The 25,370-nt window shown below is 50.4% G+C and overlaps 1 protein-coding gene across 7 annotated transcripts; it reads right to left on the bottom strand.

Moving 5' to 3' along the window:
- Positions 1-23,793, bottom strand: Ccdc61 (coiled-coil domain containing 61). 7 transcript variants are annotated; one of them, XM_074057690.1, is made up of 15 exons: positions 19,084-23,365; positions 16,977-17,083; positions 16,052-16,210; positions 15,719-15,801; positions 12,684-12,841; positions 11,369-11,542; positions 2,876-3,086; positions 2,701-2,783; positions 1,998-2,167; positions 1,826-1,901; positions 1,406-1,545; positions 1,244-1,322; positions 945-1,005; positions 445-517; positions 1-308 (listed from the first exon to the last, which is right to left on the bottom strand). In XM_074057690.1, exons 3-15 carry the CDS (start codon positions 16,197-16,199, stop codon positions 211-213), a joined length of 1,554 nt encoding a protein of 517 aa, XP_073913791.1. In that variant the 5' UTR covers positions 16,200-16,210; positions 16,977-17,083; positions 19,084-23,365; the 3' UTR covers positions 1-210. The 7 variants fall into 7 exon arrangements, with proteins under 7 accessions (XP_073913791.1, XP_073913792.1, XP_073913789.1 ...); XM_074057691.1 differs by lacking the exon at positions 16,977-17,083 and adding an exon at positions 16,331-16,359; XM_074057688.1 differs by lacking the exons at positions 16,977-17,083; positions 19,084-23,365 and adding an exon at positions 23,660-23,793.
- Positions 23,794-25,370: the final 1,577 nt, after the last annotated feature.

The following is a 25,370-nucleotide window of genomic DNA, read 5'->3' as shown; positions in this document are numbered from 1 at the left end:
TCCCAAGGACAAACATGTTTATTTACAAATGCACATACCCTCCCTCCCAGCATGCACTGCGTGGAAGAGGGCAGGGTCAGGGCCTCACAGGCCTGAGACCCCAGGAGCACCTGGAGAGGCAGGGCTTGGGGAGGTTGGAAGGACCCCGGCCCTGTCCCACACCATAACCCACTGGAGGGTGGGGTGAGGGGCAGAACCACCTCTCCATGGTCATGACCGCGTGTCCAGTCGGTTCATGTATTCCTGCAAGGCCTTCAGGCGGGCGTCTATTTCGGCCATGTCAGCCGCTTGGTGGTCGGAGCTGTACTCTGTGAGAGCAGGCATGGGTGTAGGCGGCTATGAAGGGCCTGAAGCCACAGGGAGCCCCAGGCGGATGTGCTACCCTCATCATCCCAGAGGGTTTGGGGTGACTGGGAAGGGGTAGATGTGGGGTCCCAGGCTCACCTTTGATGGGGACCCAGCCGCCTGAGTTGGCCAGGCGTCTTTGATGATTGCTGCGTTCCCGAGGGGTGGACTTCTGGTGATGGAAGAGGCAGAAAAAGGGGGTCAGGTGCCTGTTCTCTGTCCCTGCCCCCAAATCTCAATGGAACTTCTGAACCCAGGGACCTCAGGGAAAATAAGGGCTGACACCTACTGATACACATTTTATCAAAATAACATCCTTGTGTCACCACAAGAACCCTCTAAGGGAACACTGCTATCAACCCCTCAACTGGTACAGAATAAGTACTTCCAGTCACACAGGGGTGGAAGGACTAGGTTTGAAGTCCTGGCAATCTGAGGCCAAACCTTAAAGAGCATCCTGTATCTCCCACTGTTCCCCTTCAATCCCACTGTCCCAAAACAGCCTGTTTCCAGAGAAACCTCTGCAACCGGGTTTCCAGAAGGTGGCTTCCATTGGCTTAATGCTACCCCTTCCTCCAAAGTCTAGGAAACACACTCACCATATTGGACCCACTCCAGGGTGTGGGACTGAGTGCCTTCCCACGGCCGCGGCAGCGAAGGCTAAGAAAAGAGCATAATCAAGGGCCAGTGGGGGAGCTGAAGATGTGGCTCAAGTGTTAGAGCGCCTGCCTAGCAAGCTTGAGGCCCTGAAGTCAAACCCCAATAACTCTTTAAAAAAAAAAAAACAGGCCAATGGAGAAGTGGGGACCCCACCATCATGGCTTCTATTCCCCATTATCCAGTTTTCCGTCTCCCCAGAACTGTTTGGAGGTGGTCCTTCCCCCATTCCAAGTTTTACCCTCTGGAGAGCGACTCAGAGAAATCCTCAAACTCGCTGCAGGAGCTGGCAGACGAGCAGCGGCTGCGGAAACTGTCCACTAGAGGGAGACCGAGGGTGTGGGCCTCTGGCTCGCCAGGCCCGCTCCGCCCGCCGCCCGCCGCCCGGCTCCAGGCCAGTTACCCGAGGAGCTGCGGTTCCGAGAGCGGTTAGCTGCGTCCCCTCGGCCAGTCACGGCGGCGGGAGGCCGGGCCTGGCGAGACCATGCGGTGGACGGCCCATCACCGCTTCCCCCACTGCCCAGTCGGTTCCGCTGCTGCTGCCTGGAAAACGGGAAAGGAAATGCCCCCTGAGCGCCCTACTAAGGGCAGGGCGTCGCCACGCCCCAGGAGTCACAGCCAGGGGACCCACCTGAGGTCTCGAGGCCTAGGAGGGAAAAGCACACGGGAACACAGACCAGGTGGGGTTGGCACAAAGCAAGCAGCGCAAGTGAGGGGTCTGGGAGCAGTGCAGTCAGGTGAGAAATGGACCAGGTAGCAAGAGATGGCGACATGGGAGGCACCCGCCAAGTACCCGGCAGGGACCAAAAAAAATGGCACTAACTTCATCCTGATCTCTCTCTGCTTCTTCTCCTTGGCCTTCACAAAGGCCGTGGGGTCGAATCGCGGCGCGCGACCACCTGAGACAGTGGGAGGCGGGGGGGGGGGTCAACCCCGAGCCTGCACAGCGCGAGTTCGTCCCACCCCCAAGGCCGGGAAGGACCGGGCCGGCACACCTGTGGGTGAGGGCGAGGGGCGGGCGGGCCGGCCGCGACCCCGGGCCCCGCGACCGCTCTCCCGGGATGAGGAACGGGCGGCACCCCGGCCACGAGACGTGGAGCGCTCCCGGGACAACGAAGTCCGGTCTTCCCGGGCCGGGGGCGGCACCACGGGCGGAGTCCGTCTCCTGAGAGCACAGGACCTGTGGTCAGCTTCCCGCCGCCCAGGATCCCAATCTTTGTCCCGGACGCACCTTCTCTGAACCCTCAGGCCCATCCCCCATCAACTCCTAAAACTTCCCGCCCACGAATACCCTCCCCATGCTCTGCTCCTTCCAAGAACACAGACACCCCCACCAAAGCCCCGTCTACCACTTCCCTATATCCTAACACCCCTTCTCCCACAACGCCCTGGAAGCCTCTCCCAAGTTTTCGCCACCCACCCCAATAAACTCCCGCAGACATAGCCTTTATCCTGCAGGCCCCGCCCCTTTCCCAGTCCCGGCCTAATTCTCCACAGGCCCCGCCCACCACCTCCCACTGGTATTCGGAACCCCTCCCTGTACCACGTGCGCTCACTAGGCCCCTCCTTCCCGTCCGGACCCGCCCACCCCCCAGGCTCCGCCCACCCTTATCCTACCAGGACCTAGAGCCCCCCAGGCCCCGCCCACCGGCTCCTAGACCCTCCAAGGCCCCGCCCAGCCCTGGCCACACCCCTTACCCCCTTCTGTACGCGGCCAACTCGCTGTTGAGCGTCTTCAGCCGGGCTCGCAGGCTGCGCTCCGACGCCTTCACCTCCTCTAGCTGCGCGGCGGGAAAGGGCAAAAGCGTTCAGACAGGCCGAGGTCCGCGCCCCGCGGGCGGCTCCCACCGGCCGCCCCGCTCCGCCCCCTCACCTCCTTGGTCAGGCGGCGACAGTCTTGGCCGCGGCGGCCCAGCGTCCTGTGTCCGAGGCCGCGCTCCTGCCGCAGCTCCAGCTCCAGGCCCCGCACCAGCCCGCGCAGCGCCTCGGCCTCCTGGCGCGCCGCCCGCCCGGCCAGTGCCTCTTCTCGGGATCGGTCCAGCTGGGCCTCTAACTCGCGCTTCTCGGACACCAGGCGCGACACCCTACGGCGGGGGAGGGTACAGGAGGAGGCTGGAGGAGGGCAGAGGGGGGGAGAGGGGTGCCACCATCCCCACTCCCCCAAGGGGAACGGGCGTGCCCTATACCTCCCCCCACGTGGGGGAACGGCCCCATCACTCCCATACTCCACGGAGGAGTCAAGTCCTACCATATGCCCATTCTCCGTGATCCATCCCACCTGGGGGACAAGCCCCGCCCACTACACACACCCCACACACCCCCTCCCCCCCCCCCCCCCCCCCCGCCAACGCTCTAACTGAAAGATTTCATCAGTGTGCAAAGCCTGACCCTAAGGTCCTGGCTTCCTTAAGTGTCCCAGCCAGGTCTGTCTTCCACTCACCAGGGGACTCAACAGGGTACTATTGGATGCAAATCCCATCAGGTCCCTACCTAAACACTTATTTGAGAAAATGCCAGATACACAAGGCTCTTCATTGCAGCTCTGTCTTTTGGTTTTGTTTGGTTTATTTGGGACAGGGTCACACCTATGTAGCCCAGGGTGGCTCTGAACTCATGATCCTCCTGCCTGTTTCCTAAGTACTGGGATTACAAGTGTATACCACCATGCCCAGGTACAGCTCTGTTTACATACCAGAAGAGTAAAAATAACCAGTGTCCACCAACAGAACTAGCTGAATTCTGTGGCACTTCCACTCCTCTCACTTAGTGGAGTACCACACAAAAGTGAAAATGAATGAGGAATGACCATGATACAATTTAAAACAGTACAGAGCAATATGTTTACCAAGCCAAATGTCATAAAAGAGAAGGGAATTAAAAATGATATATGTTCCTATTTTCAAAAAATATGCAATGGATAAATCAAAATCCTAAACATGGGAGAGGAAGGAGCACAGGAGGGAGTAAAAATAGAAATTGAACCTCTCTCCATGTACCCTGCTTTTCAGCTGACTCTGCAAAATATTTTATACAGAGATGATGCGAATTGCCCAGGCTGGCCTCCGACTCCTGGGCTCAAGTGATCCTCCTGCCTCAGCTTCCCAAGCAGATCAGATGCCGCCAAAGCCACCCAAAGCTTTAAAAGAAAGCAGGTGCAAAGAGACCTAACTGTATCAAAGCTGGCGTACTGAAGAATTATGTGAGGTGACTAACACACATTACTTTAGCAAGCAGGATCTAGTCTAAGGTCCAAAAGAGCCACAAAGAAATCTTAAACTTTATTCAGACTCTCATTAATAATTAATATCCCTTTTGTTTAGGACAAAGCAAATATATAATTACATTATCATCTCTGGAAACGAAGAGTTTCAGTATGAGAAAAGATAGAATTGTAAAATCAAGGAGGTTAGACAAGCTCAGACACTATTTTCCTTTTTCGAAAAATGTGCTTAATTCCTGGTTCTTTCCATAAAAATGTCCTAAACAAAATGTCAACATAATGACAATGAGCACCCTTAATGACCAGAACACGGTCCCTAAATACTATCTCCTAACAGAAGGTGGAAGAGGCAAGAAACAGGTTCTCCCAAGAGTCTCTACTGGTGTGTTCATCTCAGCCCAGGGCAAGTGATTTCAGACATCTGGCCTCCAAAACTGGGAGACAATACATTTCTGGATCTGGGGGGAGAGGTTGTTTGTTTGTTTGGGGGTCTTTTGCTTGTTTTTTTGTGGTGTAATTGGGGTTTGAACTGTGGTCTTCAAGCTTGCAAAGCAAGCACTCTACGGCTTGAGCCATAGAGCTCCAGTCCATTTTGCTCTGGTTATTTTGGTGATGAGTCCAGGCTGGCCTCGAATCTTGATCCTTCTGATCTCAGTTTCCCAAACAGCTAGGATTACAGATAGGAGACACTGCACCAGGCTCACTTGCATGGTGCTTTGTTACAGCAGCCATACAAAACCAATCCAAGATCAATTACATTAAAATTCACAAGCTCATAATGATATTAAAAATAAAACTCACTCATCTCCATAAACGGTGAAAGGGAACCAGCTCATTACTCTGACAAAAGTTAAATAAATGAAAGAATTCAGCATTAATCATCATGCCTTTCCCATAGAGAATAAAGTACCCCAAGGAGACCACATTCTCAATGACAGAATATTGTTCTTCACTGAAAAGTTCCAGCTAACAAAAGCAGAAAGAGTCATAAAATTGGATCACTATTTACCAACCCCTAGTGAAACATCAGTCCAGCCAAAGATCATGAACAGCTGTTAAAACTGTATGTTAGGGCTGGAGGTGTGGCTCAAGTGGCAGAGCACCTGCCTAGCAAGCGTGAGGCTCTGAGTTCAAACCCCAGTACTGCACAAAGAAAAACAAACAGAAACTAGGCATTAATTCACTTATTTGAACTCTGCCTAAAATTCAAATCAATTCAAAAGGTGAAAAACATTCACATGATCATGTTTTTCTCAAAACATTGAATTTACCCTTTGGAATTAAGAAAATGAGAAGTCCGGTAGTGGTGGCTCACACCTGTAATTCTAGCTACTCAGGAGGCAGACATCAGTAGGACCTCTTAGAAACCAGCTCCAGACAAATAGTTTGAGAGACCCTATCTTGAAAATACCCAACACAAAAAAGGGCTGGCAGAGTGACTCAAGTGCTAGAGGCCTGCCTAGCAAGCATGAGGCCCTGAGTTCAAACCCCAGAACCACCAAAGAAAAAACCAAACAAAAAAGAAACAGGCCAGGTGTAGTGGCTCATTCCTATAATCCCAGCTACTCAAGACATGAAGATCAGGAGAATCATGACTGGAAGCCATGATCCTGAGCAAAATGTCTGTGAGACTCCATCTCAACCTATAGCTGGGCACTGTGGTGGGCACCTGTCATCCCAGCTACGCAGGAAGCATAAATAGGAGGATCACAGTGCAGGCCAGCCTGGGCAAAAAGTTGAGACCCTATCCCAAAAATAACTAAGGCAAAAGGGCTGGGGGCTTGGCTCATTTGCTAGGCTTAGCCTGCCTAGCAAATGTGAAAAGAGATGAAGGCAGGAGAATCAACAAGTTTGAGGACAGCCTAAGGTACATCAGTTCTCAAATAAATAAAAGAACAAGAAAAGGAGACCACCTATCACTACTTTCTCTCAACCTTGTACTGGAGGTCCCAGCCAGTGCAATACAGCAAGAAAAATAAAGAAAAGGTAAGGATTAAAAAAAAATGAAACAGTCATTTGCAAATTATAAACATTAAAAATCAAAGAGGAGGGCTGGGGGCATGGCTCCAGTGGTAAAGCACCTGCCTCGCAAGCATGAGGCCCTGAGTTCAAACCCCCAGGACTGCAGAAACATCAAAGAGGATCTACTAAACAGAAAATCAATACATAAATATTGGTTATACAAATAACATATCTATTTGAAGAAACCATGAGCAAAAGCCTACAAAGACAGGGGGGAATATCTAACAAAAAGCATGACAGAAATTATTGAGTCATTAAATAAAACCCAAATAAGCGGAGAAATATTCTGCTTTATATGCAGGAATACTGTTTAAGAAAATGCCAGCTGTCCCAAAATTGTTCTATTAAAAAATTATTATAAATTACATAAAAAGAACCTCTGTTCATCAAAAGACGCAATGAAATGGCCAGCTACAGTGTGGAAGTTGGTTTCTGAAACATGTGAAATCAACAGCAGGTTCATACCCAGACCATAGAAAGAAGCCCTGGAAGTCAGTAAAAAGAACCAGCAGAAAAATGGACAAGATAGGTGAACAGGAAACTTACAAAAGAGGAAATCCAAATGACTACTGAATATATGAAAAGTACTAACCCCATACACGAAAGTAAAACCACAAGGAGATGTCACAAAATGTCACAACTGTGGGGTGTTGGTGGCTCATGCATGCCATCCTAGCTACTTGGGAGGCAGAGATCAGGGGGATTGTGGTTTGAGGCCAGCCTGGACAAATAGTTTGCAAGACCCTACCTTGGATAAAAACCAACACAAAAAAGGCCTGGTGGAGTGGCTCAAGTGGTAGAGCACCTGCTTAGCAAGCAAGAGGCCCTGAGTTCAAACCCCAGTGCCACCCAAAAAATAAATAAAACAACACGACTCTTGGGTAGGGGTCAGGAATCCTTGTGCCCGGAGATTCTAACATAAAACTGTCTGGGGCAACAACCTGGACATCAGGATTTCTCAAAGCTCACTGGGTGATTCAAAAGTGTGGCCAGCTAGATATGGTGGCTCATGGCTGTAATCCCAGCTACTAGGCTTTTCTTTTTTTCCTTCAGCACTAGGGATGGAGCACACAGCCTTGCACATGCTAAGCAAGTACTTTATCACTGAGCCCCACCCCCAGTCCTAACCCCAGTTACTAGGGAGGCAGAGACCAGTTTGAGGCCAACACCGGTAAAAAGTTATCAAGACCCCATCTCAATTAATAAGCCAAGCATGGTGGTAGTCTCCTGTTATCCCAGCTATGCAGGAGGCTATAGGTAGGAGAATCTCAGTCTGAGACCAGCCTGGGCAAAAACACAAGACCCTATCTGAAAAATATATAAAGCAAAAAAGGCTAGGGCATGGCTCAGGTGTACAGTGCCGGCCTAGCAAGTACCAGGCTCCTAAGTTCAAATCCCAGTGCGCTAAAAAAAGAAAGAAATGCAGACAATGCAACCCAGCACATTCGGGACAGGCTAATGGCAACTTTATCAGAGAAGGGATCCTGATCCTGATGGTTCTGGGCATGATGGTGGTCACCACTAATCCCAGCACTTGGGAGGCAAAGGCAGGAGGGTGGAGAGTTCAAGGCCAGCCTGGGCTACATAACAAGATTCTATCGCAGAAAAAGCTGAAGGAAGCACTGCCCACCCAACAATCACTGCAGCACCAAGGCAGGTGTCTGGCCACAACTTGAATTCAGATCTGATTAGGCCGTGCTGCTTACTTCACCAGAAGTGCAGGGAACAGAGGAAGGTATGAACCACTGCCATGATAAAAATCAGCAAAGTTCCAAGTAGGGGACACTGGACAAAGAACGTGCTTTGTTCCACAAAAAAGTAAATTGCATGAAAGGGGCGGGGCTGTAAATCAAGAGCTGTTAAAAGACACACGACCAGACTGCAGGACGCAGCTGTGCCTGGACACTAGCTCAAAGGCATCTGTGAGACAAGTTGAACATCGCACACACTGGGAATCACATGAAATTCTGGGATGGCGGTTAACTGTACGGAATGAGGTAACAGCATGTGGGGGGAGTGGGTTGTTTGTTTTTTCACTGGGGAAGGATGACCCTAGCCTTCACAAGCTAGGTAGAGCTACATACAGGGTCTCACTATGTAGCCCACATTGGCCTAGAACTCAAGACCTCCTACCTCAGCATTCCGAGTACTGGGATTACAGGCATGCAGTATCCCACCTGGCACCTATTTGGGTTTTTTTTTTTGGTTTTTGGTTTTGTTGTTTGTTTTTTGCAGTACTGGGGGTTGAATTCAGGGCCTCAAGCTTGCTACCACTTAAGCCACTCCTCCAAACCTTTTTTGTGTTAGTTATTTTTGAGACAGGATCTTGCTTTATGCCTGCTGGGCCTGGACTGCAGCTCTCCTATGGGGACTTCTCCAGCTACCTCTGTGCCATCTCTGGTTGAGAGGAGATCCAAACTATCTGCACAGGCTAGCCTCAATCTGTGCTCCTCCCGATCTCCACCTCTCAACTGAGATTACAGGCTTGAGCCATTGTGCCCGCTCTTTTTTTTTTTTTTAATGTCCTTATATGTTAAGGATATACAGTGGAGGATTTATGGAGGAGATATGACATCTGGGGTTTACTTCCCAGGGAAAAATGGAGGGAGTGATTAAACAAGAGGGACTGGAGGAGTGACTCTAATGGAAGACTGCCTACCTAGCAAGTGTCAGGCTCTGAGTTCAAACATCTGTACCAAAAAAAAAAAAAAATCAAGCTGGGCAAAATACAGGTAACTAAAGCTGGGGACAGACACATACCCATTCATTAAACTACTGTCTACCCTGTGTGCGCTTGGGGGCCTCTCCTCATAAAACCTTCTAAGACTGCACCCCAGCTCCCCAAGGAGCTTCCCATAGGCCTATGCCCCTGCCTTATTCCTTCTCCTCACCTCCCAACCCCACAGGCTGTCCTTTACCAATGCAGTTCTTTCTTCCGTAATGTTCTCCCCTCCTGCTCCCAGCTGGAAGGACTACACTCCTGGAAGGGAGCCTAAGCCGGCCTGCTGTGCATGCTCAACTCCCCCTGTACATTCCTTCCCAGCTTATCCTCTGTGGAGCTGGCTTCTATCTGCCACCATCGGCTTTCTGTCTGGACTACCACCCTCTGGGGAAGTGTGCTGTGTAGAAATGGCTCTGTGGCCAGGCTGTGTGCAGTTTGACCCTATCCCACCAATTACAAGCTGGGTGACCCCCCAGCAGCTCCATGGCATGTCTGGACCTCCCTCTTCTCATCTGTGAACAGGACAATAATAACTCCTATAGGAGTGTAGAGTGGTAGGAATCCATGAAGAAAATCTGGCATAGATAAGTGCTCCATAAACATCGACTAATGCCAGGAAGTATGTGGACTGAGTGCCAGACAGACAGACAGATGGATAGATAGATGGGTGGATGGATGCATAATGGATGGGTGGATGGATGGATAATGGATGGGTGGATGGATGGATGGGTGGATGATGGATGGATAGATAGGTGGATGGACAGATGGATGGATGGATGGATGAATCTCAGAGTCTTCCCAAATTCCATAGTCCAGGATGGGAGGAAGATAGTAAGAGAAGATAACAAGACAACAAGTCAGGTGAGGATGGGTGAGAAGAGCAGATCACGCCACCTTGTGGCCATTCTGGGAAGGGCGTGTGCACACATGCACACCCTAACCCACCAGGCAGAGGGCAGATCCAGGGGATCAACTAAGGTGAAGCTTGTCCTGCTTCCCACCCTGGCCTCCCATTGTGGCTTTCCCCCACCTCTGCCCAGCACAGCACAGCTGCCCCGCAAGCATCCATTCCTGGGAGGAAAAGGCTGAGGAGACCCAGAGGGCCCAGCACTGGCTGCCCGGATCTAAGGTCTAGCCTGGCAGTATTATTCAGTGTGTGACTTGAGGAAAGACCCCTAGCTTCTCTGGGCATCTCAAACGGGGATAACAGCAGTGCCTACCTCATAGGACAGCAGTGAGGACAACATGAACTCACCCGAAAAGCACTGAGTAGGGTCCTGGCACACAGTTAAATATTCAATAAACATTAGCTGTGGTGGTTACTGTGGTGGTTATTATTATCGTTATTAAAAATACCACTAGCCCGGCCAGGTACAGTGGCTCACACCTGTAATCCTAGCTACTTGGGAGCCAGAGATTGGGAGGATCGTAGTTCCAAGCCAGCTCAGGCAAAAAGTTCACAAGAACCATCTCAACCAATAAAAGCTGGACTTGGCAGCACCTGTCTGTCATCCCAGCGTGGGAAGCATAAATGCAGGATCACGATCCAGGACAGCGCAAGCATAAACATGAGACCCTATGTGAAAAATAACTAAAGCAATAAGACTGGTCATCGCTCAAGGGGTAGAGCGCTTGCTTGGCAAGTGCAAGTTGGTACTGAGAGTGCTCCCCAGGTGGAGACAGAGTTCTGATTCAGCTCACCCTCTGCTGGTGTCAGTAAGTGCAATAAATGTGCCAGAAGCCTTTTCTTCCTTTACTTGGTCAGCCTCCCACCTAACACGTGGATTTTGCACATGCTGTTCCTCTGCCCAACTCCTTCTCCTGATCCACCTGGAGATCGATCAGTCCCTGCTACACCCTTCTCCACCTGTTCCAATGACATGCTCAGCCAACTATGTGATGACCATCCATCTGCGCCAGACCAGGCACTACATGGGGGCAGGGAGGACACAGCACAAAGGAGGTACATGGTGAAGGCGGGTCCAACCCAATACAGCTCAACCTGCCATCTTGTACCTAGGCTCTGCCCTTGGCCAACAGCACCAGGCAGGGTGACTTGAGACCCGCTCTGGTTTGCCCAGCCTCCTCCACTCTGAGTCTTCACTGTCCATACACAGAGATGTCTCCCTCACTGGCCTGGGAATCTGTCGGGCAGGGCCAGGGCTGTCACCACTGTCAGTCACCTGTGTCCCCAGGCAACCCAAGGGCTCAGAACCACACTGCAAATGAGGGACAGCCCACAGTCGTCCCTATGGTAGAGATGATCCCTGAAGTGCACGATAGGCTGTGCTTCCACACCGCCCAGATGCCGCCCTTCCCATTCACTTCCTCCCCACACTCCAACCCCGCCCCTCCCAGACAACTGCCCCTCCCCCAACTCCTGCTCCTCCCCCCAGACTCACTGCTCCCGCAGGTGCCAGATCTCAGTCTCCCGCGTGTTCCGAGCATCCCGAGCGTCCTGGCCGCCACTGAGCCCTCGAAGGCGGCCCAGCTCCTCCTTCAGTGAGCGGATGATGCCCTGCAGGACCACAGGGTCCGGCTTACCCTGGTACGGGAGGGGCAGCGGGTAGTGAATCCTGAGGAGGGGGATCAGAACCACGGCATCTCAGAGTCCAAGAATCTCCCCAAGGGTAATACCACATTCTGAGCCGAAGACAAGGAAAATTCCCAGCCCCCAAACCTCTCTTCAACCACAGCTCCAGCCCACCCTTGCCCTCACACACTCTACACCGGCCATTCGCTCCACAAGCCTCATGTGCAGATTCTGAGGTCACAGGGATAGCCGTCCTGGCGCAGTGTGGAGTAACATCCTTGTCACACAGGCTGCTCTGGTACGGCCTGCATGAAGCAAGGTCTAAGGGCTGGTGGAGCGGCCCTGGCAGTAGAGCACTGCCTAGCAAGTGTGAGGCCCTGAGTTCAAACCCCAGTGCCGCCAAAAAAAAAATCCAGACTCCACAGTGGGAGATTCTGGTTGGCCTGATCCAGGTCACCCCTTGGCTAGACAAAGAGGGGGTGCCTTATGCAATGTCCCACCAATATCAGATTTCTGCTCATAGCACTTACATCGTTCACCTTTGAAATGCCTCACCAGATGCAATTCACAAAAGATTGGTAACTTCCCAGGAGTACAAAAGGGGCAGACACTGTCCCCAGCTACTCAAGAGCCATTTCCAACTCCCTCTCCCTTGCTGCCTCCCACTAGGCAGGTCAGAAAGCCAGATGCTCATTTTCCCAGAATCTTCTTCAAGTAACCACTTTTGGCCAGATACTTTGGGCAATCTATTCAGTCTTCTGAGAACATTTTTGTTTTCCTGAGAAAAACTAGCAGACGCAGATTCAATTAGCAAACACAGCCCTGTGTGGGCTTGTTCCTGCTTTGAAATAGGTGCAATACCTGGATATCCAGCAGCTATTTTGTGACCATGAGGAGATAAACATGAAGTTGAACAGCAAACATGTAATTCACAACAAAGGAAAGAAAAATAAAACAAAACCAGAAAGAGCCTGAGTGCCTCATGGGAATGCTGAATAGCAGCCACCTACTTAAGACGTCTAGTTAGTTGATAAACTATTATTTGTTTAGCACTGGTGATAGTTGTTCTGCTACTGTGGCCAAACACTAAATGATATAAACCCAACACCACAGATCGCAAAGGCAAGGCTTCTGCAATCCCTTGGCACCCTGAGTCTCAGAGGCTCCGCCCCCACCCCGCCCACCTGTCAAACTCCACGGAGTAGATGAGGATCAGGTAGCGCTTGGAGTTGAGCTGGGATGACCTGGGGGCCACAGTGCCTGGGCGACCCCCTAATTTGCGATTCCGCAGGGACTCTAGGTCTGTGTAGGTCAGCAGGTCCAGGGTGACTGACTCACTGCTCTGTTGGGAGAGGAGGGAAGGAGCTGCCAAGGACTCACATGGCCACACCCGGAGCACACAGTCCACACACGAGCCCCACCCTGCCTGGGCTCAGAGCTGCTGGGCTTTTTTGCAGTAAGGTTGGTGATGGCCCTGTCCCAGTGATGAGTACACTGGGAAGAACCTAAATGCTCAGCCCTTGGGACAGCTTAAGCCTGTGACTCTCCAAATACTGTCTGCAGACCCTTGCAAGTCCCCAAGACCCTCCTGGGGATCTGTGAGGTCAAAATGATTTTCTTAACAACAAGGAAACATCATGTAACCTTTCCATGTGTTGGCAGCAACCCTAAGGTGCAAAAGTAGGGTTTGTAAAACTGCTGCCCCTAGGGGAGGATAAAGGAGAGGGTAGAGAAGGCGAATATGGTCCCTGTACTTTGTATATGGGCACGAAAACAGAACAATGGAACCTGCCAGAACTGTCCTAAGGAGGGAGGAAAGGGGATGAAGATGAATGACGGAGAGGAGAATCTAATTAAGATACATTGTAAGCACATATGCAAATGTCAGAATGAAACCTCCCATACTAAAACTAACATTTGCTAATGTAAGTGTTATGTTTTGAGTTTTTTTTTTTTGGGGGGGGGGGAGGGTTGCAGTACTGGGGTTTGAACTCAGGGCCTAAGCCCTGACCCACTCTTTTTTTGTGATGGGTTTTTTCAGATAGGGTTTCAAAAACTATTTGCCCGGGCTGGCTTTGAACTTTGATCCTCCTGATATCTGCCTCCTGAGTAGCTCAGATTACAGGTGTGAGCCACCAGCGCCCAACAATAAAAGTATTTAGAAAAAAAAAAGTACCTTCTGCCCATCAAGCTAGTGGGTACCACATGGTACCAGCAGTCACTGCACTCTGACGGACTGCCATGGGTTTCAGGGGGGACTCAGAGGAGGAAATAAATCAATGAACAAATAAACAGGAAAGTGAAATTTAGGAAGGTTGCGGGGCAGAAGGGTTGTTTTGGTTTTGGTTTTACACAGCTGAGGACAGACTCCAGGACACAAGCACTCTACCACTGAGCCACACCTCCAGTCCTTTTGCTTTCATTTTGTTTGTTTGGTTTTTTTGAGACAGGGTCTCCTTATGTAGGCCAGGCTGGCCTCAAACTCTTGGTCCTCCTGCCCCAGCCTCCACAGTACTGGGATTACAAGTGTGAGCCACCACACCTGGCTCTTAGGAATTTTCTTGATGACGGAATGAAAACTACCCTTGAGAACACATTACTACTCTGCACGAGAAAATGGGAAACACCCACAAAGTACTTGGACTATACAGCAACGTGGACAGTGAGCTCAGTAAAAGCACTTGTGCATTTTTGCTATGAGCTAAATTAGCCACTTTTTCCTGGAGTGCTATCTCTACTTGAAAGAAGGACTGACAAGACAAAACTATGCTTCTTCAGCCCTGGGTATTTGAGGGGCATTTTCTCCAAAATGAACAAATTGAAGCCAGGTATGGTGGCACATGCCTGTAATCCCAGCGCCTGGGAGGCTGAGACATGAGGATCTCAAGTTCCAGGCCAGCCTGGGCCACATAGAGACCCTGTCTCAAAAAAATAGAAGACAGTGAGCCTTTTTCTTCAAGAAAAACAGTCATAGGATTTGTTGTCAGTGATAAAACTCAAGCTCTCCACTTGATTTAGAACTTTGTGCTTGATGGCTTCTCCATGTTCAAAGACTATCATGGTGACATCAGCAGGGCTGCTAGAACATGTCATTTCCTGCAGGCATAGGTGGTGATCAGGTGGATCTCATTTTTAGGCCAGCCCAAACAAAAAGTTCAAGAGACCCCCATCTCAATCAATAAAAAGGTGGATATAGTAGTGCATGCCTGTCATCCCAGCTACATAGGAAGCCTAAAAAGTAGGATTGCAGTCCATGTGGGCCCAGGCATAAGAGGAACACCATATTCAAAAAACAACTAAAGCAAAAAGGACTGGAGGTGTGGCTCAAATGGTAGCATGCCTACCTAGCAAGTATTAGACCCTGAGTTTAAACCTCACTGCCACTAAAAAGGAAAAAAAAAAAAGTCACTCCCTGATATAATGAAGTGGACCAACATTTGGAAGGTCTGTACAACTCAGTGAAGCAGTATTTTCCAAATGACCAATGCTGGGATTACAGGAATGAACCACCATACCCAGCTTTGTTGTTGTTGTCACTGTTGCTTTTGAGACATGGTCTTACTATGAAGTCCAGGCTGGACTCAAACTCACGATCCTCCTGCTTTGGCCTCCTGAGTGCTGGGATCACAGGCAAGGACAGAGATTTTGTCTCTTTGGTTGACTGCTATATCCCCAGTGCCTACAACAGTGCCTGGCACACTGCAGATGCTCAGCAAATGAAACGATGGCTATCCTCACTGAGGCAACCAAAGTCTTACAAAATATTGTGGATACTTTAACATCAAGTTGCAGAAGACCTTGTAATTATATGTAATTACAGATCTGTGGGAAGAGAAGGGGAAGGAAAGAGAAGGGAGAAGGGAGGAGAAAAGGATGTGGGGGGGTGGGAAAAAGAACGAGGGAGGGGGGAGAGGGGAAGAGGGAGAGAGAGAGAGAAATGAAGAAATGGTTGGAGCAATTTACACCAAAATGTTAACAAGAGTATTAGAAGTGGAATTATTTGGACTTTCTTCCTTACATTTCTCTGTGATCTGAGTTTTCTACCTGAGAATTAACTATCATTAGCCTCAGGATAAACCATTCACATTTGAAAAGGAGGAGAAAGCCTTGGCCCTTTAGTGGAAGAGAAGGCAGAGAGGGCCCTGCATACACCACGCCGGTACCTACCCCCAGGATCTGGAGGACAGAACCTCCCCTGGCCCTCAACCCTGGTCCCTACCTGGGTGAGAGCGGACTCCAGCATGTTACAGAAGATGTTGAACTGTTTGAAGTTCCCTGTCTTGTGAGTCAAGTCTTCAATGACTGGGTAGGAAGAAAAGTCCCCCTGAAGTCTGACCATTTGCACAGCCCACAGACAAGGCATCCAAGGTCTCCAGTTCTCCCCAGCTCCGGGGCCTCTGGCCTGAGGACTAAGGCCTATACCCCCTCCCCACCTTGCAGAGCTTCTGGTCAGACAGAAGAAGCAAAGGACAGGACTATGGTTGGCCTGATCTCCCAGAGGAAGCGGATCCAGGGGGAGGAGAGGTGATCCCACCCCAAGCGGCCCACTCACAGGTGGCATCAAACTCGCCCCGCCACTGGTCAGCCGTCATCCGGTCCTCCACCTCCAGCTCCAGCACCTGCCCAGAAACCACCACTCGTACAGCATGCTCCACACCCCGGAAGATGTAGTCCACCTGCAGGCCGGCTGGCTGGTCCATGGCCAGGGTCGCTGGAGAGGGGGATGAGACAGAGACCCAGAGGGGCTGAGAGCCCAGGTTCTTGAGTGAAGAGACCAGGATGCATACCCCGGATCCATCAGTTGCCAGCTGGGGCACCCTGGGAAAATTACTTCAGTGCTCTGTGCCTCGGTTTCCTCATCTAGAAAATGAGTATAATAATGGCACCAACTCACAAGAGCTGTCATAAAGATTAAATTGGACAATATACATAAAAACTCTAAGAACTGCTGGGCATGGCACTGCATGTCTGTAATCCCAGAACTCAGGAGGCTAAGAAAGGAGAATCATGAGTTTGAAGACAGCCTGGTCTACATGGCAAGACCCTGTCTCAAAAAAACAAAAAGCAAACAAACAAAAACTCTAAGAACTGTGTCCTATACATTAATACATGCAATGCATTCTGGCTAATAGAAATACAGTTATCCACAAGAAAATCATGATTAATACTATTGATATATTGTTCATTCATTCATTCAGCAAACATTTGTGAAGTAAAATCAAGCTGGAAAGGGGGGACAGGAAGTACTGGGGTCGGGCAGGTCAGCAGGCCTGTCCAAGTGATATGTGAGCAGCAAAGTGAATTTGGTGAAGGAGCAAGACCGGCTCTCTGAAGGAAGAACCCTAAATCCAGGAACAGCCAGTGCTATATATTACCTATGATACACTAAACTCTTTTACACTGAATTAATAATTGACCTCACTAATTAGTCCCTGTAAGAAGAAACACATTCTCTCAGGCAACAGACCACTACTCACATTATTTCTATGAAGAGCTAGGGGGAGGGACAAGCCTCTGCCCTCCATCCAGGACTCCAGAGGGTGGATCCAGGCCCCCGGGCTGCCTGAGTTCCTACCCAGTTCTTCTGCAGGCACATGGGCAAGTTATTTAACCTCTCCATGAACTAGAACCCCTAGCTACAAATCAGGTGTCATCCCAGGTGCTAGAGAGGTGATAAGAAACCAGATTACATCCCCAGCATACAGTTATCTCCTAGCATACCAATGGAGAAACTAAGGCTCAGCAATAAAAGAACTATACCCTGAGTCCCACAGCTGCTCCAATGACAGAGCCACCAACCCGGACCATGGGGACCCCTCCAATGCTTGGTCTTCTCCTCTTCCCACCACCTGTAGTCCTCATCCAGGAAGTTCTTCCTGGAGTCTAACACCAGAAAACACCTTATGAGTCAGGAAAAATGAGCCCTGAAACTCTAGGTCAGTGATTTCCACACTGGGGTTTGAACTCAGGGCCTCACACTTGCTAGGCAGATGCTTTACCACTTGAGTCACTTCACCAGCCCTTTTTTATGACAGGTTTTTTCGAGATAGGGTATCTCAAATTATTTGTATGGGCTGGCTTTGAACCGTCGTGGTCCTCCTGATCTCTGCCTCCTAAGTAGCTGGGATTACAGGCGTGAGCCCCTGGCGTCAGGCCAGGTGGGTGATTTTTACCCTTTGTTAGTCCCTGAGCCTTTGAATAGCTAATGTGAAGTTTTTGGACCCTTCCCTCAAAGGCATACGCCCACAAGTTTTTGCAAATAATTTCAGGGGCTGGCAGATTACCACCTACCAGGGCGGTCCACAGATCCTTCCTCAGAGACCCAAGGACAGAGTCTGAGCCCACATGTCCTGAGAGGCACCTCTTTGTCTCTGGACCCGAGTTCTTAACTTTATTTGGCAGAAGGGTCTCTGATGATTTTTAGAGGGCTTTATGAAATCCAGGACACCTTCCCCAACAAAACTCACTCTAGAAATGGCGCTTTCATTTTCTGGGAGTTCTGAGGTCTGGGTTTTTATCTCAGATCTCACTACAAACAAATCACGTTTCAACGGGCACCCCTGGCTCCCTGGCCCCCAGCATGGAGCTTGGCAGCGCTGGCCCCACCCCACGGGTCCTAGACCCCACCCACAGACCCCGCCCCTCAGGCTTGGCAAGCCAATCAGCAGCCGTGCCGTCCCGGTTGCCAAGGCACTGGAGGTTGCTAAGGCGTCGGAGGTACCTCGAAGTCCTAAGAAATGGTGCAGAATCACCACCCCCATCCAGGAGGAAGGGGGCACCTCACTCCATCCCTACTGACACCCTGGCCCTCCTCTTCCCCACCCCACCACGTAAAGCCCCCCCATCTCGCTCTGCCACAACAGAGCACCGTTCCGCAGGTCCTTAGCTGCCATGGGCCACCTCAATCCCAAATATTCAGAATCCAAATAATCTGCCTGAACTCAACTCTCCCCTTATACACATCTCCCTTCTCTCTGCCCAACCCCTCTTGGAGGCTTGTCCTTAAGTGTCCCTTAGCTACTGATGGGATAAATGCCACCGTCCTGCAACCTCCAACCTCCCAGACCCCTGACTCCTACGTGAAAACTCGATTCTGGCTCCCCTTTCCCTCCCCTCTGCAGAGCCCCCTCATTCCCTCCCTATTCTCTGCCCCTTGTGCAGCTCCTCAGAAACCAGCCCCTTCCCACAAAGTCCACTACCTCCCTCCTGCTCTCTCATAGTGGAGGGTGGGGAACAGCGCACTTCTCCCTACACCAGCCTCCCATGTTCTCCTAGGGCTCCTGCATTTTATTCCTGAATTCTGGGCCCCATTATTCAGCCAGGATTCTGCCCTTATATCTGCCCCAGGTTCTCTTCCACACATCCCACTTTCAGCCTGTATTTCATCACCCCCTATTTCACCTGGATTCCTCCCAAGTTGTATATAAAGCCCCGTCCTCATCCACACACATTTTCCACCTCTCTTCCCTTCAGAGAACCCTCCTGGACTAGACACACCTCGCCGCAATTTCTGGGATTCCCGCCCCCCCCGCCCCGGCCCTGAGTCTCCTCTTCCCCCACCCCATTCCGACCCAGTCCCTCTACCTGTACAGTCCATCCTCGCTCAGTGACCAGTGGTCCATTCTGGTAAATGACTTCATTCCAGATCGTCTTCTCCCCCTCAGCCTTGTGACCCCGCATCCCAGCTGCGCCTTCAAGGCCCCACCTTGCCAGCCTGTGACATCACTACCCCAACCCTGGCGGGGGCACCTCAGCACACTCTTCTGCCCCATAAGCCTGACCCCAGTCTGGGACCTTATGACATCAAGACTGCTCTCATGCACACTCAACTTCTGCCCAGCCTCCTCCCTGTCATCCTTCATGCAGGGGACTCCAGCTCTTTGCCAGTGTTACATCACCGCCACTGGCTCCTCCTCCCACACTGCACTCGGGATACCAAGCGGATTTCACAGCCTTCACTGAAGAACCCTCCACACTAGGCTCTCCAGAGACAAACCCACACCACCACCACCCACACCCAACAAGGGCAAATCACCACCCCAGAGTGGTGGTGGACCACCCCACAGTCTCCCCCCTCCCTGCCCACCCTCTGCAACCCCTACCTCCACCTCATATTCTAGCCCAGGGGTGGCCTAGCTGGGCACTCCAGGTGCAAGGCTCTCCACCCTGCATCCACACAAATGGCCTGGCCTGGTTGTCCCCTTTCATCCCCACTCTGGGCTCACATTCCCACCACCTGGGCAGACCTGGTTCTCACCTTCTCCTCTGCACTCCCCCAGAATAATCACCCCAGCTTCCACTGACACCACAGGAATATATACACGTTTTGTTTTGTTTTGAGGATCCAGGGCCTCCTGAATGCTAAGCAAGGGCTCTACCACTTGAGCCACACCCCAGCAGTTTTGTTTTGCTTTGTTTTGTTGGGGGAGAAGGGGGGGACATTGTGTTGGGTTTTGGTTAGTTTTGGTTTGGCTTGGTTTGGGCTTTTTTAGCCAGGGTCTCATTACATAGCCCTGGCTGGCCTCAAACTATGTAGACCAGGTTGGCCTTGAACTCTGGATCCTCCTCCTGAGTAGCTAGCATTAGAGGACTGCAACCAGCTGAAACAAAAGTTCTTAGCAAACATGAGGAGGCCAGTTCAGTAAAAAGTTAGGGAGACCCCATCTTGATCAGTAAGCTGAGGGCTGAGATGTACGGGAGGCACAGGAGGAGCCAAGTCTGGGCAATAACGCCCAAGACCATTCCTGAAAAATAACTAAAGCAAAAGGGGCTGGGGGCGTGTTTTAGGAGGGAGAGCACCTGCCTGGCAAGCATGAGGCCCTGCGTTCTAACCCCAGTACTGCCAAAAAAAAAAGGTCTTTAGGATACCCCACAATCCAGACTTTCATAGTGCACACCCAGGGTATCCAGCTCCCTTTCCCTCTGTCCTTCATACACTTTCTGCCTCCGACAGGGACCAAGCTGACTTACCCACCCAGTGACTCACAATTCTGCTCTGAAGGTGTCATGACTGTCCCCAAGTTTACAGAGGATGAAACTGAGACCTACCTCAGACTCCTGGGTTCAGCTCTCAGTTCCCCCACCCATCCCCAGTGCAACTTTGGGTAAGGTACTTGCCATCCCTGGGCCTTTCCCCAACAGCAAAGTGGAGATAGTAAGAGTCCCTATCTCATGAGGCTGTGGTGAAGAATGAGTCAGTTAACAAATACAAGGTGCCTCCAACAGTGCCGGGCACTTCCTGTCACCACCCCTGTAGTTTGTTGATTAGGTAATAGACCAGAGGCCCAAGGAAGCAGAGCCATTTTGATCATTGTTGAGATTTTGGGGGGAAAGGGAGGTTTTGTTTGTTAGGGCGAGGGGGCAATGCTAGGGACTGAAAACCACAGCCTCGAGCTTACTAGACAAGGGCTCTACCACTTACACCATGCCCAGTCCTTTTGGTTTGGGCTTTGGTTTCGGTTTTTGAGGCAGGGTCTTACTATATTAGTCCAGGACAGCCTGGAACTAGTGATCCTCCTACATTAGCCTTCCAAGTGCTGGGATTACAAGCATATACCACCATACACAGCCCCTATTTTGATCATTCTTGAATCCTCACTACCCTGGCCTGGTACAGATCAGGGACTACTTGTCAACTTAATGGGAGACACCAAGGAACAGGGTCATAGGCAATGAGGAAACAGCCAAGGTCTTCCCTCAGCATTAAGTCTCAGCTCCAAGGCCCTCTCCTGCAGGAAGTCCTCCCTGGCTCCCAGGGGTTATCCTGGTCCAGTCTCCCAGGACTGCCCAGCAGAGGATCTGGCAGCATAGCCAAGTTCCTCTCCTACAGGGTGAGCTCTGAGCCAGCCTAACAGTGCTTCTCAGAGTGAGGCTCACAAAACATCAGCAGCATTACATGTGTTTATGAAAATACAGGTTCCTGCTGGGCATGGTGGTAAATATCTTTAATCCCAGCTACTTGGGAGACTGAGGCAAAAGGATCAAGAGGTGAAGGCCAGCCAGGCACCAGTGGCTCACGCCTATAATCCTAGCTACTCAGGAGGCATAGATGAGGAGGTCCGTGGTTTGAAGCCAGTCCAGGGTAAGAGTTCTTGAGACCCTATCTCCAAAATACCCAACACAAAAAAGGGCTGGCGGAGTGGCTCATATGGTATAGCACCTCTCTAGCAAGCGTGAGACCCTGAGTTCAAACCCCAGTTCCACAAAAAAACAACAAAAAAGTAAATAAATAGAGGCCAGCCTCGGTAAAGGTAGTGAGAACCTATCTCTATCTCAGAAACAAAATACAAACAAAAGGGCTGAAGGCATGGCTCAAGTGTTGTGCACAAGCTGAAACCCAGCTTCAATCCTCAGTACTGCAAAAAGAAAAAGGAAACACAAGTTTCTGCCCTTGAGCACCAAAATCGTCCTAGTTTATTACCCCACCAAACCCCAGCACTGCATGGGCTACCCTCCAAGCTCACCATCCCTGCGCCTACCACAGGGAGAACAAGGCAGGGTCATAATGAGGGCATAGTAGAAGTTGTTTCCACACCTATATGCCATTCCACATCTGCATGGAGTCAGACACCCTAGTGGGCAGGGCTGAGGCAGCAGAAGATATGAACAAATAATCTTTGTCAGGTAGTGGTAAGTGGTTCAAAGAAAAATAAAGTCAGGTGAGGGGCCAGGTAGTGACAGCAGCTGTTCTCCGTGACATCACCATCTGAACAGACCTGAAGAAGCAGTCATGAAGATGTCTAGGGGAATGTGACGCAGACAGAGGAGACAGCGGAGTCAAAGGCCCTGAGGTAGCAATGTACTTGCTATGTCCAAAGGATATGGCCGAGGTCAGTGTGAGCAAGGGACTGGGGAGGGTTGAGGTGGGGTCAAGCAGAGGGAGGAGGAAGCTGGATTGCAAGTACTGTCCGGACTTTTGCTGAGTGAGATGGGAGCCAGGACAAGGTCTTACAGAGGAACATGATCAAACTTTTGTTTCAGTGGGTGTCAAGGGCAGAGGCAGAGCAACAGCCAGGTAAGAGCAGACACAAGGGGGTGGAGAGATCTAGTAACAAAGACCCTCATTCATATATGTGGGTGAGAAAGGAAAAGCAATGGATAACTCTAAGGTGTATGACCTGAGTACTGAAAGGAAGGGCCTGCCATCGGTTGGGTTTGAAAGCTGAAAACACAAGATTGTTTTAGGACAAGTTTAAGTCTAAATGCCAGTTGGACTTCCAAGTAAAGAGTGGGTCACTGAATATGAGTCTGGAGTTCAGGACAGAGATCTGACTATACAAAGGCAATTGGGAGTTACCACTGGGTAAAAAAGGTGAGGCTACCAGGTGAATGGTACAGGGATGAAATCATTCCACTGGTGATGAAACTAAGGTACAGAAAGGTTAACAATTTGCTCAAAACCTGCGTGGCAGGGTCTCACTATATAACCGAGGCTGGTCTAGAACTCACAATGCTCCTGCCTCAGACTTCCAACTGCTGGGATTATATGCTTGCACCAAATGCCCAACCAGAGCCCACACTCTTAACCAACAGCAGGGTTTGTTAGAAAGTTTAAGAGTTAATTCTGGGGCTGGAGGTGTAGTCAGCAGTACAGTCTGGTGAGAGTAAGGCTCTGGGTTCCACCCCCAGAAAGGCAAAAAGGGGATTCGTTTAAAACACGTGCTAGGTGCCTGCACACAGAAAACGCTGCATATATGGCACATGCCTTCACATCTCATCCTAGCACATCGTCATCCCTGGAGAGCTCCACCCCACACACACACCCCGCTTCAATATTGCTTCTTCACACGCCTCCCCACCCAAATCCAAGTTCAGAACCCATAGCAGGGACCTCCGCCCTTCCATTCTACGCTATAATAATGCTCTGCCTTATAACCTACCATTAAGTCGCAAATCAGCACCTCGGTAGTCTGCCACGTGCTATCTCCTACATTACAATTTCCCCATTAAAGAACCTCCTAGAAACAGACACCCCCGACTCACATGCTAACCTCTGCCCCACACCCCCTCATTCAAGCGCCTATCCGTGTAAAACGGCACCTCCTTCCCATTTCCACACTGCGGGAACAGCTGCCCGCCATAGCCCACTCTCCCCCAAAAGCCCCCTCCCCCGAGGACCGCGGCCCCGGCCCGCGCACCCGCCGCTCCCGCCGCCTCTCACCTTCTCCGCAAACACCCCTCCTCGCGAGCGGTTCAACTGCCGAAGCGCCAGCCCCGCCCCAGGATCCGGCCTTCTCACTCCTGATTGGCCTTGGCTTACCCGCAACCAAGTTTCTATTAGTCAAAGAACACGCCCGTCTCTCTATCCCGCCCCATAAAAGACCCCGCCCCCCAAAGCTTGCAATTGGCCAATTTGGAAGAGGCGTTCCTGGATGGCTTTTGGGAGCCCCTCCATCGTCTGTCTCCCTTCCAATCACTATTAGCTAGTACTGCTGCCAGTCATTTAAAAAGGTTGCTGCCCTAAATAGGGCGGTGGAGCATCACGGAAGTACCTCTTGGCTCCGCCCATCACCCACTGTTATTGGATAGGCCACGCCCACTTTGAGGGGCGGGGCTGGAGGACAGATCTTGGCCGCTGGTCCGGAAGCTGCGGGGATGTTCCCAGCTATAAAGACCCGTAGAGATTTTTTTTTTTGGCTCTCAGTGCCTTCCAAGCCTGAACTAAGCACTTTGCAGGCCTTTGTTTATTTAAAGTAATCATTATTATGGCTTCTATTTAACCACTAAAGAAAGAGGCCCTGAGAGGCATAGCCACTACGCCGGATCACACAGCTGGTGGAGGATCCTCATTTGGAGCCAATGAGTCATCTATCAATAGGGTGGGGTCCAGTTTATGGAATGGAGGGGACGGGCCCTCTTTAAAAACAATACACAATCACAAACACAAAATTCACTTAGAATCTGAAATAACAAATTACATACTTGAAAGAGCTGACAAATACCACAAACGTTGCAAAATCCCAAATGATAACGTAATGTTTTTATTAATCTGCTGCCTGACACACCTCTTGAGATATGTTTCCTACTTTGGGGGCTGCGTACTCACTTTGTAATATCCTTATCTACAGAGAAGAGAGAAAATTATCTTGCCTCTATCTGGGTCGATGGAACTTTATATTTTGGGGGGTTCATTATAATTTAGAAAAAGTCTCAGCTTCTCAAGTCATATTGATGACATCATCTGAGTTTTTTGGAAAACTTTCATAACGTTTTATTCATATGTTATCTCTACATTGTGGAAAATCTCGATCATTTCAATTCTCGACTCAATTACCTTATACGCGTGCTTCTAGAGTGGGCCTCTAAAGGACACATTCATGCCACACTAGACTATGGCTTGCACCTAGCAAGTTACTGGAATGTTCCTGGAAGCCATTCCTACACCAGCAGTTAGGTAGTTTCCGTATATCTAGAAGTGTCTGTGAACCACATAAAAAATATCCCTCCAGCCCCAATCTAAATCCCATAAATGTCTACTCCAACATTACCAGTGGCAACGGGATATGCAACAAAGGGGAAGTATTACTGGGAAAAGACTGTGGCCTTAACCAATTGCTTTTTTGAGACAGAGCTTCTAACTCTCAATCTTCCTGTCAGCTTCCTGAGTGCTGCGATTACGGGCATGCATCACCACACCTAGCTCCAATTACATTTTAGATATCTTCCTTTGCAGATTTTACAAGCACATCACACTGGGGCATAGTGGCTCATGCCTGTAATTCCAGCTATTCAGGAGATTGGGAGGATTGTAGTTTGAGGCCACTTTAGGCAAGAAAAATTATCAAGGCCCCATTTCAACAAAGCAGTTAGGCATAGTGACCCACGTCTGTAATCCAAGCTATGCAGGAGCTATACATAGAGGACAGAGGTCC

Source organism: Castor canadensis, chromosome 16 (assembly GCF_047511655.1).
Source record: "Castor canadensis chromosome 16, mCasCan1.hap1v2, whole genome shotgun sequence".
Classification (NCBI taxonomy): domain Eukaryota; kingdom Metazoa; phylum Chordata; class Mammalia; order Rodentia; family Castoridae; genus Castor; species Castor canadensis.
Note: the sequence above shows the minus strand (reverse complement) of the source record. Positions and strands in the feature narration are given on the sequence as shown.